The sequence below is a fragment of the Podarcis tiliguerta genome (genome assembly GCF_965153285.1).
Source record: "Podarcis tiliguerta genome assembly, chromosome: 13".
Lineage (NCBI taxonomy): Eukaryota > Metazoa > Chordata > Lepidosauria > Squamata > Lacertidae > Podarcis > Podarcis tiliguerta.
In genome coordinates, this window is record NC_139546.1 from 22,029,579 (window position 1) to 22,043,577 (window position 13,999).

At 44.9% G+C, this 13,999-nt stretch overlaps 1 protein-coding gene across 2 annotated transcripts in view; it reads right to left on the reverse strand.

Annotated features, from left to right (window-relative positions):
• Positions 1-9,583: 9,583 nt before the first annotated feature.
• KPNB1 (karyopherin subunit beta 1) overlaps positions 9,584-13,999 on the reverse strand; it is a gene marked incomplete at its 3' end in the record, with an annotated part of 33,630 nt that continues 29,214 nt past the window's right edge. The window contains exons 19-22 of one of the 2 annotated variants that reach the window (XM_083408555.1): positions 13,838-13,943; positions 12,931-13,045; positions 12,007-12,168; positions 9,584-11,000 (exon numbers count right to left, since the gene is read on the reverse strand). In XM_083408555.1, coding sequence (XP_083264681.1) covers position 11,000; positions 12,007-12,168; positions 12,931-13,045; positions 13,838-13,943 — 384 coding nt within the window. Of the gene's footprint in view, positions 11,001-12,002; positions 12,169-12,930; positions 13,046-13,837; positions 13,944-13,999 lie in introns of those variants that run through there. The other variant, XM_083408554.1, reaches the window with a different exon arrangement.

The following is a 13,999-nucleotide window of genomic DNA, read 5'->3' on the forward strand; positions in this document are numbered from 1 at the left end:
CTGAGGTACCACTGTAGTGGATCTGATTCTTAGCCAGCTCCCCTGGAAAAGTGACAGGTGTTTGTGAGTGCATGGTTCTCTCTTGGTGGGCGGGTGGGTGACACACACAGCATTTTCAAAACCCAAATGTGCCTTTGAAACCACCACCAAGACGATTTACACATAAAATTATTAAAAACAGCAAAAAACACACGAAAACACACACACGTGTAAAACAATACTAAAACTCTTTAACAAATGGACCCTCACGGAAAACACCCAGTTGTCCAGATGCCAACTACATGGGGGGGGGGGGTCTCTCGTAAGGGATGTGGGTGGTGCTGTGGTCTAAACCACTGAGCCTCTTGGGCGTGCTGATCAGAAGGTTGGCGGTTCGAATCTCCGCAACAGGGTGAGTTCCTGTTTCTCTGTCCCAGCTCCTGCCAACCTAGCAGTTTGAAAGCACACCAGTGCAAGTAGATAAATAGGTACAGCTGCGGCAGGAAGGTAAACAGCGTTTCCGTGTGCTCTGGTTTCTGTCACGGTGTCCCATTGTGCAGAAGCGGTTTAGTCATGCTGGCCACACAACCCGGAAAGCTTTCTGTGGATAAACGCCAGCTCCCTTGGCCTGAAAGCAAGATGAGCGCCACAACCCCAGTCGCCATTGACTGGACTTAACCATCCTGGGTTCCTTTACCTTTACTTTGTGTGTCTCGTAACTTGTTTATCTTACTTCAGTCCTGCTGACGGGATAACATCTGAGGCAGACAACCAGATTAGGGAGCCCAGGACAGGGAGACCCAAAAGAGGGGAATATCTGGGACAAGGGTGCTCAAGGGAAATAGTCAGAGAGGCTCATATCACCCCCTACCCCAAGCTGTCAGAAGCATGCACCATAGTCTGCCTGATAGAAGGGCCTGGCTGGCTAGCCTTGCCATGTCTTAGCACCAGATAACATGTCAGGCTTTAGCTCTGAAAGATAACACCACAAGAGGAAGCCTGCCCAATCAGACCAATGGCCCATCTAGTCCGCCATCTTGTTCCCACAATGGCCAACTAGATGCCTGTGGGACCAGAACGCTCTCCCTTCTTGTGGTTTGCAGCCACTGGTATTCAGAAGCATTGCTACCTCTGACAATGTGGAGGCAGAGCAGAGCCATTGTAGCTGGTCGAGTTGAAAGAGACCCTGAGAGTCATCTAGTTCCAATACCTGCAATGCAGGAAACTTTTGTCCAATGTGGGACTTGAACCCACATTGGGTAAGAACCCTGAGAGTAAGAGTCTTATGCTCTACCGCCTATTTAAGGGTATTAAAAGCTAGATAATTTTTAGACCCTGGACTTAATGGCCTTAGGACAGCCATGTGTATTAATTCGGTTGCGAAGCACAAAAATGAATATTCCTCTTCTCCCTGCTCCACCCCACTAATTCATCATTTATACCATGGCTTTTACAGCCCATATGTTAAGAGCAAAGCCCCGCAATTTGCTGTCCCGATTAATAAATAAATAAAAGAGTAATACTCTTGAGCATGTACAGTTTTGCAATTTAAATTCATTCAAAACCCAGCAGCATCAACACTATGACAATGAAAAGGAATTTGCTACTGCTGCCCTGCTGAGAAATACACTTCGCTTGGGAATAAGCATCATTGTGTTGCAGAGAAGGGAAATATACTTTCTGAGTAAAATAAATAAAATGAGCATCTGAGTGCATGCCCAGCTAGTCACTCCCAGAATGAATATATATATATATATATATATATATATATATGCCCATGCCAGCCTAGTTGCTGATTCAGGTATTGCCACCATAGTTAGCCAATCTCTTGGTAGTCATTGGGGGGGGGGTGTTGTGAGGCACGAGATTCTGAACCTTCAAGCCCAGCCCCAGCCATACCACTGACTGAAAAGGCTATTTATTCAAGCTCTTAACCCAAAAAGCAACTTCAGTGGAGCACCAGCCACCAACCTTATGCAATCCAGAATGCAATGTGAGCATTGCTAGTGCAAAAATAAAAAAAGGTCTGGCACAGCAGATCACCTGAGATGGTTTCATGCAAGCATGTTAAGCCTTGTGCTATAGAGACTAGCAGAAACAGGAGCAGCAGCCAACCTGAAACATCCTCATGAAACCCTCAAATCCAGGGATGGGGAAACATGTAGCCCTACCAGATGCTGATGGGCTCTGACTCCCATCAGCCCCACCCAGCATGGTCAATCGCCGGGGATGATGGGAGTTGTAGTGCAGCAACAGGTAAAGGGCGACAAGTTCACCATGCCTGCCCAGAATGGCAAACGATTGGAATGAGAGGACAAGCAGAATAGTCTGCGACCCGGAATTCCATACGACTTAGGTTCCTGCCTCTGAAGTGTAGCCTCACATCCCACGTTCTAGAATGATGCATCAAATAAAAGAAAGAATATGAGGAGGAGGAGGTGTAAAAGGAGACAGATATTTTAAGGATAGCTGGAGCAGACAACTTTTTGAATTAACAATTGCAAAAATAGTATACCCAGGACTAAGTTTGGATTTGCAGAATTCAGTTTTCCAGATTGTTAAGCGTTTCGTTTCGTCATGTTTTGGTAGGGAAAGTCAGGCACCTTGTATTGACCTCTGCATCTGTTGTATTTTCAAGGAAATTAGCAATTTTAATGCAAACAAGCAGGAGGGGGGAGGGGGGAAAATCCCTTTGGCGGCCAGGGTTTAATTTTTATTTATTTATTTTTTGCTGACAAATAGGTCTATAGAAGTGAGAACGGAAAGGAAGAAGAAGAGGCAGGCATTATTTTTCAGGATTTCTTTTCTAGGTTTTACCAATTTGCTGTGGAATACTTTGAAGTACAAATGAGGGCTCTTGATCCTCTCTGATGTTAAAGCTGATGGAAAGGAAGCAAAAAAATAGAAATGAAATGAAACGAACAAAGAAACCACACACACACACACACACAGAGCACATTTCTCCAGCCTGCCTGGCTTTATTGTGCGAGGCTAGACAAGTGACTCAGAAGCGAAAAAGCACAACATCTGGAGCTATAAGGAGAACATCCTAGTTCTCACCGCGGTGGCAAAGCTGTATCTGGGTTGTACTACTTCAGACTGCAGGTAGGAGAATCACATGTTTCAATGTCCCTGCATATAGGAAATGAAAAACTAGCGCATTAGGGAGGCAGGCTATAACCTGCCCTTCTCCCTGACGTGGTAACCTTCCACATCCAATGAATATTTTGCATGGAGGTACATTCCAGCACGCAAGCCCTACCCTCTGCACTCTGAAGTGGTATAGCTCAGAAGCAAGTTTACTGTTTCAGTGAGAGAGGTAAGCCTTGGCCAATCACAACTACAGTGGTACCTCAGGTTAAGTACTTAATTCGTTCCGGAGGTCCATTCTTAACCTGAAACTGTTCTTAACCTGAAGCACCACTTTAGCTAATGGGGCCTCCTGCTGCCGCCGCGCCGCCGGAGCACGATTTCTGTTCTCATCCTGAAGCAAAGTTCTTAACCTGAAGCACTATTTCTGGGTTAGCGGAGTCTGTAACCTGAAGCGTATGTAACCAGCGGTACCACTGTACTGGGGTGCCCAAAATAAGGAACTTAGCTCTGCAGGCTTTTTAGTAGTAATAATAATAATTATTTTATTAGTTATACTATTTATTTATACCAGCCACTCTGGGTGGTTCCCAACAGAGGACTAAAAACGGAATATAATTTCAAACATTAAAAACTTCCCTAAACAGGGCTGCCTTCAGATGTCTTCTAAAAGTCAGATAGTTGTTTATTTGCTTGACATCTGATGGGAGGGCGTTCCACAGGGCAGGTGCCACTACCGAGAAGTTCCTCTGCCTAGTTCCCTGTAACTTCACTTCTCGCAGCGAGGGAACAAGCAGAAGGTCCTCGGAGCTGGACCTCAGTGTCCGGGCTGAACGATGGGGGTGGAGATGCTCCTTAGATTCACTGTTATCCTCTAGCAGCAGGTGAGAAGCTTAACAGATAAGCTTATGAACTTCTGATTTTAGGAATACTGGCCCCCAAGAAAGGGTAGGGGCTAAGGCAGAGACAGATGGACCAGGATCAAAACTAGGGTACAACCAAGCGTGTTGGCACACAATCTTCCTAAGTGCAAGCCAGAAATCTCACTTCCTCAGCCGTGGTCAGTTGTATGGCAGTTTGTCCTCCAGACTTTGCTGAATTGCAACTCCCATCAGTCCTGGCTATTAGCCATGCTTGCTAGGACTGATGGGATTCGCAGTTCAACAACATTAGGAAGGTCAAAGGCTCTTCCCTCTGTGCCTAGAAGAATCCTTGCGGCTTAAAAGGCATTGTATATGTTAGTTTTAATTATCTGTTGTTGTTGTTTAAATTTGTATACTGCCTCTCACCTGAAATGCTCTGGGTGGTTCAAGGCATATAAATACAAAATGAAAAAACAAAATACATACTAAAAACGAGAACAAAGCAAACCAATAAACCCACATCCCATAAACACATGTAAGAAGACACAGCATGTTAATCAGCCCAAGGCCTGGTCGAAGAGGAACATTTTCACTTGGCGCCTACAGGTGTATAATGGAAAACGAATAGTCCTAGACAGAAAATCAGTTCGGGGGGAAATGCTTCAGGGTTATGTTGCTTTTAATTGATGAGGTGAGGAACTTTGGGAGCCAAAAGGCAGGGTAGAAACGTCTTTCAGAAATAAAAAAACATTTGATGCTCATGGAGCCAGCCTGACAAGGTAAAAATTCTTTCCCCACCTTATACAATAATATTGTATTTTAAAATGTTCTCTTCTTCCTATCATTTTATTATCTTGCGTTCTTAATGTGGTATAGTGGAAAAGACTTTACCACTTTCCGGGGGGGGGGGGGGGGGGGCTTATTTCCATAAAATAAGCAAGTATGAAACAGGTAGTTTATTACCACTTTCCCTGATGCCCTGGACTTTTTGTTTACAGGGATTATTATATTTTTAATGCAAGCATTCAAAATGGGTATCCTCTCCCGCCAGCTTAGATAGTACAGTGGTACCTCAGGCTACAGACGCTTCAGGTTACAGACTCCGCTAACCCAGTAGTACCTCAGGTTAAGAAGTTTACCTCAGGATGAGAACAGAAATCGCACGCTGGTGGCGCGGCGGCAGTGGGAGGCCCCATTAGCTAAAGTGGTACCTCAGGTTAAGAACAGTTTCAGGTTAAGAACGGACCTCCAGAACGAATTAAGTTCTTAGCCTGAGGTACCACCGTACACAACTCTGGCTACTGTCTCTTTCTGCTGCCTGAGTAGACTAGACCTCAGGAGCTCATAACTGGGTTAACCATAGTGGCTATTTTCAGCACCAGCTCTCCACAGACACAATACTGGGTGAATCGTATGCTATCTTAGCCTTGTTTTGTTTTGTTTTGAACTTGGAAGTCCTAATGAAGCCCTTTCTGGAGGACCCCTGGTTAACAAGCTAGGAAGTCGTGGTGGTAACGGTATCAATCCTATTGCTGAACCCTCAACTCCGGCCTCATCTGTTTGCACTATACATTTAATGAAGCAGTATTATGCCACTGGGGCCTAGGACAGAGCCTAGGGCTTGCCAATCAGAAGGTCGGCGGTTCGAATCCCCGAGACGGGGTGAGCTCCCGTTGCTCGGTCCCTGCTCCTGCCAACCTAGCAGTTCGAAAGCACGTCAAAGTGCAAGTAGATAAATAGGTACCGCTCCGGCGGGAACGTAAACGGCATTTCCGTGCACTGCTCTGGTTCACCAGAAGCGGCTTAGTCATGCTGGCCACATGACCTGGAAGCTGTACGCCGGCTCCCTCAGCCAATAAAGCCAGATGAGCGCCGCAACCCCAGAGTTGGTCACGACTGGACCTAAGGGTCAGGAGTCCCTTTACCTTTACCTATTATGCCGCTGGCTTCCCCCAAAGCATCCTGGGAACTGCAGTCAGCTAAGGGTGCTGAGAGTTGCTAGGAGACCCCATATTCACATTCAATCCCTCTTCCCAGGGAATGAGTATTGTACCTCTGAGGTAAATAGGAGCCTCCTAGCAGTTCCCAGAACTCTTAAAAAACGACAATATCCAGGGTTGTAGATCATTCTGCCACTGGTCACTGCTGGGGATGCGTGGGCCTGTCTCCAGGTACTGCGGTCATCTGCAATTGATTCCCTCACAGTGGCGTTGATACCGCCAGCCTTTTGGTCACGCTTGCAGATTTGTTGTGCTAAGTTGGTCTGCCAACAGGCTTGGTGCCTGAAGCTAAGCTACTGGCCCACCTGGTTCTTTTGCAGTCTACTCTTACTGGCAGTAAGCCTCCATGGTTTCAGGATCTTTCACAATTCTACCCAAGACTGACCCCTGGGATCTTTTGCACGCAGAGCATGTGCTCTACCCCCGAGCTACAGTCCAGCCAGTCACCCACCACCTTGCCCTATCCTAATGCAATGTCGGAAGGAAAAAAATCTTCTTTTGGAGGGGACGGTATAAAAGGTCAAATAGAACAAGCTCAGTGGGTGAACCTGGGCCACTCTTTTCTGTAGCGTAACTCAGGTGTGGCTCATACAAGAACCACAGGGTTGCTTCTACTGAAATTAGGTTTGAATGTTGTAGCTGATAGAACAGGTTCTGGCGCACACGTTACGCAGAGAGAGTGGTGCCAACGGTTCTGGTTTGCAATTGTGAAAGCAGCTCAAATCCAATTCCTAAAACCTAGTATATAAGCAACATGAAAGCACCCAAGCATATGCAGAGTGTCTTTCCCTCACTACAGTCGTACCTTGGAAGTCAAACAGAATCCATTCCGGAAGTCAGTTGGACTTTCAAAATGTTCAGAAACTGAAGCGCGGCTTCTGATTGGCTGCAGGAAGGTCCCGCAGCCAATTGGAAGCCTTGTTGGACATTTGGGTTCCAAAGCATGTTCGCAAAACAGAACATTCACTTCTGGGTCTGCGGCGCTTGGGAGCCAAAACGTCCGGGTACCAAGGCACGACTGTACTGAGTAACCACACACATACTCCCACCATCTGAACATCAGTGCACACAAGACATTTAGCACAGGCATCTTGTTAGAAACAGGAGCATGGGGTAGCTTGGGAGCAACAAATCAAAGCAGCACATGCCCTGCTCTAGCGCACAAATTCATGCTTAGAAACAGACATCCAATATGCTAGAGGTGGGAGGAAGTTCTGCAACTGCCTACTCCATTTAGACAAGGGAAAGAGTTGCAACAGTAGGAGCTATGTGAACATTTTTTTACCAATGGCCATTTCATGGCCTTCTGGCCAGCAAAAAAAAGTGTTCTTGGCAAGAGTGCTTCAGACACGGAGGCATCTCTCTACTTGCCAACTGGCGATACGTATCTGATGAAGTTGGCTCTTATCTAGGAAAGCTTAGGCCAGAAGAAACTTTTAAATGTGCCGAAAAATTGCTGCAACAGACTAAATGGCAGTCCCTCTAGAAAATGAGATGTTAAAAGTTTGGTCCAATGCCCTCAGGTTTTCTCAGAATGAACACACATTCATGGAAATATGAAAGTGTGGTGTGATAAGCTTCCTGAATGTGCTTGTTGATCACTAGGGGATCCTGCACTACCGCAGAGACCTTAAGCAAAGGGGGCTGCGTTCCGTGAGACTTTGAAGAGTTGCTCAAACTTACACTGAAGGTTTTTCCAATATAATTTGCGCAGGCCCTGCCCGCACTAGAAATCCACAGAAATTTGTCAATAATTGGAAAGCACACTTGCAACAAACTCTTTTATTTTTATGTAGGAAGATCCCTAAACCTCGTCTACAAAGAGACTGCAAACCTGCAGCTATATTCTACTAAGTGAGCAAGTCCGAAGCACTCATCCCAGGAACAGTTGTTACGTTATTTCATGCTAATTTTAACGAGGAATTCAACAAGTTATTGCTCACCGCTCTGGCAACTAGGACACAAATCCTTGGAATAAAAGAAGAGGCTGGATTTCATTTCCAGTTGCTACACTAAACATTAATGCAGCAGACATACTGTACTCAAGGAAGTCTTCCGCAGACACTCAAAAACAAGACTTGCCTTTAAGGCCCTTTAAAAAGTGTGTTATGTGTTGCAAACAACATACTCATGTATATCCCAGAAGCTCGAGACTTGACTTGTACTACCTATGAATCAGACGCAGTCCACAAGCTCACCTCAACCTCAGAGCACCTGCCAGGCCACAATCCATGGTTGATGGACTGTGTTCAGCTCGGAAAGTCATGAGGCAGGAAGGCCTGTTCCAATATGAACCAGAACCAAACACACATTTCCCCTAAAATAGCTGCATCTATAGGAAGCGGTTGCCTCCAGGCTGGCTGTGCAGTCAGGAAACAACACTTTGATGAACATGCCAGTTTGTATCGCTGACTGCATTTCCAGCTACGCAGCATTTCCTCTTCTCCACACCCAAAGTCGCACAGTAATTTCTATTTTACTTAAGGCAGAGCTGGTGAGCAGCTGAAATCTGCAGCCTCTCAGATGCATTCCATTAATTATAAGGCACACATAAGCCTCCAAATATTTTATAGTCTCTCCCCCAAAGCGAGGAGGAATCAAAGGGGCATGCATGCTTTAAGTAGCTTGCACAGAATATGTAGAAGAGTAAAGAATGGAAATAGAAATTATCAGTCTCTAGCATGTATGGGATTCTTCCTCCCCACCCCCACGCCTAGCTCAGAAGAAAGGTTTTCTTTAAAACAGAGTCTGGTTGTAGCTCCAGCCTCTGCCGTTTTAAACACTGAAGGGCAGGAAGACAGAGAAAAAAAGTAAGACACGCTTTTTTTGGTTTCCACTACTAACTCAGTGTACTTTATTTACCTGCAGCCTACAGCTGAACAGCCAACACTGGACAGAGTTCAGTAGCACTGAGGAATGATCAGATCTCCCCTTCACACACCCATCTCCCCCAATTCAGGAATGGCTTTCGTTTCGTGGGTGTCCCCCAAAGGAAAAAAAGGCATTAAGATAAGGTGGACCCAGGTTTCTCAAAAGCCCATCTTTCAGACTCATGCTGGAGCTTCCTGCTTAGTCATCACCTGGTCTCTTTTTGTACACTGGTTCGAGAAGTCAGCAGTGGGGGCTGCAATTCTGAACCTGGCACTGGAAGGCACGCGTCAGATACCCTGTACAAGAAACTGGCATGCTTGCTTTCCATTGAGGATGGGCAACTGAAGAGGATCCCAGGACGAGCCTGGGGAAGTGTGGAGCCGGAGAAGGGATGGGAGTGGATGAGGAAGGGTATTTTTTTGTTTTTTAAAAAAGAAATGCTTCTTGCAAGGCATTAGATTTCCTGACAAGGCAAGCTTAAAAAGCACCCATCTTTTAAAAGCCCCTAAGCATCAATAGCTGCATAGTTAGAAGCAGGTGCGACGTATCCCCCCTTCAACCTTTGTCTAGGAATCCTAAACAGCTATAGAACAGCTGCCTCTCCCCCTTCCTTTAAGAAATTGTTTTAAATGTTATGGAACTATAGAATTTAAACTGGTACACCTAGAACATAGCTGCCCATATCTGAACTGCTCTCTTTTGTTAAAAAATAATAATAATGAAGTAACATGGATCTCCTGTTTACTGGAAAGACCAATAGAAAAAAAAGTAGTACTGGGGGAATGTTTGACACCATTTTATTAATCTTTAACTGCAGTGGAAAAATATAACCTTTTACAAGTGCCATCCTGTGTAAGCTCAAGTCAGTATATATATATTTATATAAATTTTTCCTTTTTGAAGTGCAGCAAGACTAATACCATATTCAGAATCAAATAAAGAGAACCAATAGGCCAAGAGGTTTCCAAATCGTACTTTTATCTTTTTGCTTTGTTTGAACATTTGAATTTCATCCTCATTTTTTGCAATCCAAAATATTTCCTGAAGGTTTCTTTTTCTCATTTGGACTTTTGTTTCCTTTTTTTTTTTTAACTCTTTGGCACAGTTGTGTGTGGTTCGGGCTACTTTGTTCACGCCAAGAGAGGGGCTGTGTCCCTTTGGGTTTTTGTCGTTGCCAATTTTTTTTAGCATAGTTGTTTTGTTTTAAAGCCTTGCATCCCATTTGGAGAATTGGATCCTAATCTCTCTACTAATACGTGAGAGTTGTTGGTTTTTTTCCTGGACACCCTCCCCGCCTCCCCCCACCCTGCCCCCTTGGTTTCTACATTCACAGTTGAACAAAATTAAGGAAGGAAAGGCGCTTTTTAATGAAACAAGATCGTGAAAAAGTGTCACGACGGGAGCTTTGAACATCCCACCAGCGTTTCTCTAAAGAAGCCCTATTACGGAGCAACTTCTCTTCCCCCCTCCCCCCCTTAAACTCTTACTCTTCTGCCGCTTCAAGTAGACTGAACTTTGTTAGTTTTATGAAATGCAACTGCTAACCTCTTCAGTATTTCTCTTATTTTTTTTTGGGAAAGATTAACTGCAATGACTTAAAAGTTGAGAATGTAGATATCGCCTCATTCACACACACTCACTCTTGAAAGAAAATCCTTCACCCGTCCCGTTTCTCTCGTGCTCTCTCGTGCACTGACAAGTGGCCAAAAACTCCCCTCCCGAAAGGTGAGCTGGGGTTCCCACCGCCTCCTCTTTCCAGCAACGAAAGCCAGACCTTATTATATGAGCACTCGGAATTGACCCTGAAGCTAGCTTTCCTCTCTCTCTCCCTCTCTCTCTCCAGACTAATTCATCTCCCTCTTCACTGGCGACAAGACACAGAAGTTAGTCCTTTGTCTCTTGTCAGAAGAGACCGCATTGAAGTATGGAAACCAATCATTTTCCACTTCCTGGAGGCAAGCGATGACAAGGTTTCGTTGCTACGCAAGTCAGTGATTAGCTCCATTAACAGCGCTGCTGCCGTTTGCCGTGGCTGGATTTTCACCGTGGTGTGTTTTAAGCCTCTCACTCACTCATCCTCTCATTCCCAAACACTCAGCATCCGTGCACACTCCTCACTTCCGGGTTGGGTTTGTTTTCTCAATAGATTGGAGATTATCCAGTGGGGGTCTCAGGTGTCATCCCAATGGTAACAGATCTGTAAGAGAAGGGATATTGTCAGCGGGGAAAAGCCGCTCAAATTCTGGAATGTTTTGTAAGCTTCACACTCAGCTTATACTGGTCTTCACCACTGCTTCATGTAAACTGGGAGTGGATGGGGAGGGAATCAGTAGGAGAATCCTTTGGGAAGAAGGGCAGGGTATAAATTTAATAAAAAATTAAGTAGTAGAAGAGAAGCTATCTTCAACTTTCCAGTTTCATTGATGTTCTCATTGAGAAACCCCTGATAGGTTTCTAATGACTTCTAGGGTTTTCAAAACACAGTTTGAAAGCTCCCAAGTTCACACATATCGAGGTTTAAACTAAGGATGTGCATCTTATGACATGCTGCACTATAGCACCCAATTCCACTTAGCTATACAATCTACAGCACTGTATGCCCAGGACTGAGAGACTCCATAAAAAGGTAAAGGTAAAGAACCCCTGATAGTTAAGTCCAGTCACGAATGACTCTGGGGTTGCAGCACTCATCTCGCTTTACAAGCCGAGGGAGCAGACGTTTGTCCACAGACAGTTTTTCTGGGTCATGTGACAAGCATGACTAAGCCGCTTCTGGCGAAACCAGAGCAGCACACGGAAACGCCATTTACCTTCCCACCAGAGTGGTACCTATTTATCTACTTGCACTTTGACATGCTTTTGAGCTGCTAGGTTGGCAGGAGCTGGGACCGCGCAACGGGAGCTCACCCCGTCGCGGGGATTCGAACCGCTGACCTTCCGATCGGCAAGTCCTAGGCTCAGTGGTTTAGACCACAGTGCCACCCGCGTCCCATCTGAATTACTAAAGTTTGATTATTTTCCACAATTCATTCTGATGGGCTTCCAGGCTGACGGAATTTTTCAGCAAGTGGTGGAAAAACACCAGATGAAAGAAGCTGTTCTTTACTGAAGGCTTAAAGTCCTGAGGCCGACATTAGTCCCCACATCTCTAACAAAAACTATGTAGGTGAAGCTGCTTTGAGGAACAGAAATAGCTTCTTTACCAAGCTTGATTCTTCAGTTTTCTCAGCTCTTTAGTGGCCCAGGTAGCAAGCGTTTTTGTTTTGTTCGTCTTTGATCTCCTTCCTTCAGTTAGCAGTTCGTGTATCATGGGCCTAGCTTCTACCAACTTGAGGACATCTTTCCCAAATGCTGTGCACAAATCCCTACGGGAAACAAACAAGGGTACAAATAGAAATCTCTTTATTAATGTGTAAGCTGAATGAGGCTCCTCCTAGCCTTTATCTCAAGTTAGCTGCCATTTTTGAGTTTATAACTTTCTGTTCCACAGAGAAAAGGGGGGAGAGCACACATACGGACTACTATGGACAGACCCTTGCTACAGTTACCCAGAACTATGAAATAACCTCCTTGTAGAAGTATGACAATTTAAGCATGGCCAAGCTCAACAGAAAATACTTTTGGAGACTTAGGATGTTGCTGCAGATATTGCTGCTTTTCTGCTGGGGTTTCAGTGTTGTTGTTTTTTAAGAAGTCTTTGCTTATTTATGTTCTTCTACTATTGTTAAGCCAACTCAAGTATAGTTATGAGTTAGAATATCATTGAAGGACAACATCACTCTAGCAAGGTACCACAACCACCAGTTTGGCTCAGACGGCTGATGTCTAAAGACTGTCTTTGCAAAATGAGTTCACATTCAGTGAACTGGTCATCCTATTCCACATCAATTGCAAATTTAAAGGTGTGCTTGCAAACTACCCATACTTACTGTAAAGTCTCTTAATGCTGCACCATGTAAAACTTAAGCCAACGCTTGTGAAAGTTTATTTTGGTGGTGGAGGCTCCATGCTTCAAATACCTCATTTTGCCTTTATGGTAAATGTGATTCACAGGGGGCACCTGAGGTTCAGTGTGGTACTTCCAAGTTCCCCACTCCCCAAAGCACAAATAAGTTGTCGGCATTTACCCTATGAGCCCAGTCGCGCAGGCTACAACCCCATCAGTGTGATCTTCGTCTGTGGCAATATGGTCAATGAACGACAAGATGAATTCTACTCTGGGCTGCACCAGCATCACATCCGCTGAAAAGAAAGAAGCATTTAGTTTTATTGGCTGGCTGCACAGCTATTTTCTGCTTGCAGAAACTTTTTAAACTTTTCCTTAAGCACCCAGATCCACTACAGACAACCTATGGTCCAAATGAAACCCACAATACTCTCCCCTCCCCTCCCCAACACACACACACAACACCTCACTCAAGACTGCTGACTCCAAGAACAATATTTCTTTTAAGTGACTACACACACAACATGTTAAGTGGCCAGCACACACATGGTGAGCATCCAAGTTTGCTGCTATTTCGGTCAACATGGAGTAGCCTTTCTTCTTGAAAACCGACACTGGTGTAATTGTATTGCAGCCACAGAACGTAGCAGTCAACGGTCCCAGAGCACAGCAAGTAGGAGACACAGGTGAGTGACCCAAGGCAACAGATCTCAGGGTGGGATTGCCTCTTCTGCAGCCCTTCATTGTGTAATATTTAAGACTAACGGCTTTGTAAGAATAATGGAACTTAACCCTTTTAAGATACAAGGTGATGAGAAACTAGCCCAAAGGTCATCTGCTGACTCTGTCCAACTTTCAGAGCTCCTGGTCAGCTTTTCCATTCACAAAAACATATTCAACAGCCTACTCACAGGTGTGGCAATTAAGACAATATACTACTACTCCTCTGAGAGCCCTTGAGATAAGAACTTGGCAATTTAGAGATTTGGACAGAGAGTCTTCTCGCCCACATTACACTTCACAAGAGCCACGTGCAAGTTGGTTAAATTAAAGATGTTGAAATTGTTTGTCCAACTTTAAATACTCACGATGCACATTCTCTTGATCTCCTTTCAGCCCTTGGATGATTCCTGTGTAAGCCTCAAGACAGCCCTCTCGCAGTTCATTCAGGTAATCCACCATGTCATAGTCAGACTAAGGCAAAAAAGCACAGCAGCAATCAGTCTGGGGTGGTTATGACAGTGCTGCAC